General features: G+C 39.1%; 1 protein-coding gene across 5 annotated transcripts in view; it reads right to left on the bottom strand.

Annotated features, from left to right (window-relative positions):
• LOC107693212 (SAM and SH3 domain-containing protein 1-like) overlaps positions 1–5,110 on the bottom strand; it is a 52,238-nt gene that overhangs the window by 27,641 nt on the left and 19,487 nt on the right. For all 5 annotated transcript variants that reach the window (XM_016492498.1, XM_016492501.1, XM_016492500.1 and 2 more), the window contains exons 3-4: positions 2,768–2,818; positions 2,501–2,550 (exon numbers count right to left, since the gene is read on the bottom strand). In XM_016492498.1, coding sequence (XP_016347984.1) covers positions 2,501–2,550; positions 2,768–2,818 — 101 coding nt within the window. The remainder of the gene's footprint in view (positions 1–2,500; positions 2,551–2,767; positions 2,819–5,110) is intronic.

Raw genomic sequence — 5,110 nt, 5'->3', positions numbered from 1 at the left:
AACAAATACATTAACATTGTCATGTACATTACCATGCCAATCCCTCCGAGAGTTGTCATGACAGAAATACTCTTTGATTAATAGAAAGTTCAAAAGAACAATTTATTTGAAATACAAACCAAGTAGCATGTATTTAGAGGAAGACTCTGCCAACATAAGAATGAAGGGGCTTCTAAACTCACACACAATCGCACACACACACACACACACACACACACACATACACATTCCTGAATGAACAGTAAAGAGATTATCTGGATCATCACTTTATCACCATCACACACACACACACACACACACACACACACACAAAAACACATCTCTCACTGTCATCGGGTTCTCTGCTGTTCAGCGTGAACAGCCTTTCTGGAGGCCAAAGCTTCTTCTAATCATACAGACAGGAAGTCCGTGTAGTCTGGCAAAGACTGTTTTGTCCGGTATGGCACTATGCTGATAATGTCACAGACAGTTCTAAAGAATAGGATATGAAATAGGGCTGCATAAAATCATATTGCGATTATGACAAATATTATGATTACGATTTGAACTGCGATATGGCAGACATCTAACATATTGCTTCTGTGCAGATATCAAAGCGGAAAGAATAAAATCTGCTCTCACATAATACTTAAAAATCACAATGAAACGGAAGTATCGACAGATCTTGATTCTATGTATCGGTTGTTGATTGCATTTTGAGATGTGGGCAATGCATTTAAAAGTGAAGGCAGGTGAACATGAGCTTGCAGGAGTAGATTTAAGCGGACTAAATAAAATGATTTTGAAAAACTGTTTGTTTTTGAAAAAGTCAATGGACTAAAATGTTATTTGGTTTCCAGTGCTCTTCAAAATATATATTTTTTTGTGTTCCGTAAAATAAAGTTTTGGAACAACATAGGGGTGAGAAAATTACAATTTTCATTTTTTTGTTGAACTAACAAATTATATCAATCCAATATCAATCCATTCAAACAAACAGGTTAAAGAGTTAAATCAACTGTTTTTAAATATCAATATTGAGTGAAAAATTTAAGCTAGCTTTTGTCAGTCAAAGCTAGTTTCACAGGCATCACAAAGCAGAGTACCAGTCAAATCTAGCCACATGTGCATAGGACCCCAGAGATATATAAATGATGAAAGATGTGTCAGCTCCATATGTTTTACATTTATCCAAGCATACTACTTCTCTCCAGAGAGTGTGGATGACAGCGGTAGAATTTAATCTTTCCCGTGGCACGTGGACTGTTCATCGACACAGGAAAAAGCAATCAACATGGACAAGATGCATGGAGACACAGAGCTGTTTGTACACTGACATCATTCATTTAAAATCCTCATCTTCACAAAAACTCTAGTATTCTGAAATTCACGACATGACTAATACATTTTAAATTAAGCAAACTGACCTTTGTCAATTACACAATTGTGTCGGCACAGATTATGTCATTGTGTTCGATTTAAGCAATAATGCTAAAGAAAGTTCATTTCGTCAGCTTGACTAACACCCTTGTGTACTATAAACTCACGGAGTCTCACTTAGGTCTGAATTTCTTTCTTCCTCTCTCTAATGAGCGAGTTTCATATGAAACATCTAAGAACAATGAACGGAAGGAAGGAAGCCTGGAAGCACCAAGATGTGAAGAAGTAAAATGGAGGAATTCACAACCATTCGTACACACACATACACTCAGGGGTAGATGGGGGATGGATAATAATAATTCCTTACATTTATATAGTGCTTTTCTGGGCACTCAAAGCGCTTTACATAGAAGGGGGGAATCTCCTCAACCACCACCAGTGTGCAGCATCCACCTGGATGATGCGACGGCAGCCATATTGCGCCAGAACGCCCACCACACACCAGCTTTATTGGTGGAGAGGAGACAGAGTGATGAAGCCAATCAGCAGATAAGGGATGGTTAGGAGGCCATGATGGTTAGAGGCATATGGGCGAATTTGGCCAGGATGCCGGGGTTACACCCCTAATCTTTTTCGAAAGACATCCTGGGATTTTTAATGACCACAGAGAGTCAGGACCTCGGTTTAATGTCTCATCCGAAAGATGGTGCTTTTTGTCGGTATAGTGTCCCCGTCACTATACTGGGGCGTTAGGACCCACACAGACCACAGGGTGAGCACCCTCTGCTGGCCTCACTAACACCTCTTCCAGCAGCAACCTAGTTTTCCCAGGAGATCTCCCATCCAGGTACTGACCAGGCTCAACCCTGCTTAGCTTCAGTGAGCAACCAGTCTTGGGCTGCAGGGTGATATGGCTGCTGTTCGAGCAGATCTGATGTGTGTGATCATATATCTGAGAGGTCAGCAGTCGCATTCAATTCAGACAGCCTGCAAACTGTCCTTTAGGTTTGGGTAAACCATTAAGCTGATGGTTTAGATATTAAAAACTATCCTAGATCTGGTTCATTAGTTTTGTTTCCCTTTGTAAATGTAAGACACAACCAGCCACTAAACATTACTGAGTGCATTGAGATTTTCTTACTTTCTCTCAGTCTCTGGAGTGGACACCTCATTGCTGATGCCAAACGATTCCTGTGGATACACTGTGGTTAATTATTGCAATTACACACACACTGATTTTAATCACTGATGACACACAAATCAGTGTAATCTGAGCATGCAGTCTGCTGATTTATCACTGAGGCGTTGTGAATGAAAGCGTGTTGTGTTGTAACAGTGAGTTATGGTGATGACTGCAGCTGTGCGAATGTCTGAAAACAGATATGCACAGCATTGAGGGTTGACTGACCTCGATGTCTGAGCGTAGCTGTGAAGAGTTGAAGTTGGTGTCTGCTTTTTCCTGAAAAACACATAAAAAAGGGAGGGTTAGGAACAAGGACACACAAACACACACTGCCGCTAATGTAGGGCCACACACCCATATGCCAAGAGCTTGTCTTGTGATTAAGAAAGCCACACCCTCTGACCACTATGCACAAATCACCTGAGGCGCACTGAACCCGCTGATCCTGTGCAGCTGCACAAGAGAGCAAAAAAACATTAAAGGGGTCATATGACGTTGCAAAAAATAACATTATTTTGTGTATTTGGTGTAATGCAATGTGTTTATGTGGTTTAAGGTTCAAAAAACACATTTTTTCCACATAATGTACATTATTGTTCCTCCTCTATGCCCCGTCTTTCTGAAACGTGTCGATTTTTACAAAGCTCATCATTCTGAAAAGCGAGGTGTGCTCTGATTGGCCAGCTATCCAGTGTGTTGTGATTGGCCGAATACCTCAAGCGTGTGACGGAAATGTTACGCCCCTTAACATACTGTGATGCCGTCTCCCAGCAGGACGATACAAAACCAATAAAACTCATTACAAATGAGGCATTTGTTGCATCCAGTGGGGGCATAATTACTGATTATAATGACTTATACTGTCTTTTTACGCATTGCGTTGCGTATCGCGCTGCATAAACATAAAACCATGTATGCATTTGTGATCAGAGAAATGAAAAACAACAAGCGCTATACAGATCTTCTTTATGCACCAAGAGCTTGTAACACTCCAAAGAGAAAGGAAAAATTGAAATAGCATCATATGACCCCTTTAACATGTGAAATGAGCTAAACCTACTGGAAATACAGCACGAATGAACCCTGGTACAAACCAACAAGTCAACACTGTCAATCAGCACCTTGCCATATAAGTAACAGTCAAAATATAACACAAAAAATAATCTCAGGGATGGAAAGCACTGATATGCATCTTAGTCAGGTTCACTGAAATCTACAGAGATATCTTTTGGGCACAATTACTTTTAGTCTTAAGTTTAAGTGTAGTTTTTCTTCTCCTTTATATATGCCAAAATAAATTAAATATTTAATATAATTTTAATATTTAATACATTTTACTTAGAATAGAAAAGGCAAAACTGTGTGACATGTATTTTAATGTATTAGACATTTTTTTAAAAGATGGGTTTTTTTTGTTGAGATTTTTTTGGCCACCTTTTTTTCTTTAAATTTAACCTGAAATTCTGATTTTATTGAGTTACACAAGCCAAAATAAACTAAAACAAAAAGATTATAAAAACAAAATTTAAACAGTTCTTATATGTAATCAGACATACAGTACATTGCATCTTGGACGGAAAAAAATGTTGTCAACCGTCTTAAGTTAAAATTCAAATATTTTAGAGGGGTACCAAGTAAATCAAGAAGAACTTGCACTTCACAAGTAACCTCATTGTGTAGGAATCTTGCCTCCCCAACCTGTTTGTTTGCTTTTTAACTGGCCGTGGTGTTGAAGCAACAGGTCTAGTAGGTGTCCAGGCAGAATGGCCTAGTCGAGCAGAGGTTGAGCTGGTTCTTTTATTTTCTTTTTTAGCAACCCTGTAGAATTGCATGTCTTGTCTGCCATTCTGAAACCCTCAGTGGAGGCTGATGGGAACATCTATTTTGTTCCCAGTACACACTCTGTAACACTGCTTGCTCATTCTCACTACTCACTTCTCAAAACCAAGACTTCTGCTCGTGCAATGACCTCCACACATCTGTGTTTGTGTGAAAGTGCACATCAGCAGTTTTTCTAAAAAACCTAATAGCTCCAGGGCTTCTGTAAAATGCACTCTGTTGTGCGATTTGGCGATTCTTTGTTTAGTAAAAAACTTACCTTGCCTTATAAACAAACTAAAATAAAATAAAATAAATTAAATATGTAAAAAAATAAAATAACTGATAATGTAGTTTAAAAGGAAAATCAGCAAAGGCTGCTGAATATAGTTATTAAATCATTATGACAGAATGTTGATAGAGATATACTATGTTTGGATGAAAACGGCCCTCTAACACAAGTGGTGGACAGCACAGTGGAAAATGTGTGTCCAGACCCTCAGTTATCACAGTAGTAATCTTCAAGCCTCTTTTCCTGCAAGCAAAGCATTTTCATCAGAGAGAAGCGCTGTTTTTAGTCCAGGATGGCTGTTTGTGTGTGTTTTGTCTCTATGCCACTCCATCCGTCTGCTTTAGCACTCAGTGGTGTGTTGGTAAAGTCCAGAAGCTTCTAAGTAGTAAATCAGACGTTGTGCTGTAAAAGTGGAGCCATCCAGGACAGAAAGAAGAATTCACTCACTCTCTCTCTCT

The sequence above is a fragment of the Sinocyclocheilus anshuiensis genome, unplaced genomic scaffold, assembly GCF_001515605.1.
Source record: "Sinocyclocheilus anshuiensis isolate Anshui unplaced genomic scaffold, SAMN03320099.WGS_v1.1 scaffold810, whole genome shotgun sequence".
Taxonomy (NCBI): Eukaryota; Metazoa; Chordata; class Actinopteri; order Cypriniformes; family Cyprinidae; genus Sinocyclocheilus; species Sinocyclocheilus anshuiensis.
The sequence above is the reverse complement of the archived record's forward strand: the minus strand, read 5'-3'. Positions and strand labels throughout refer to the sequence as shown.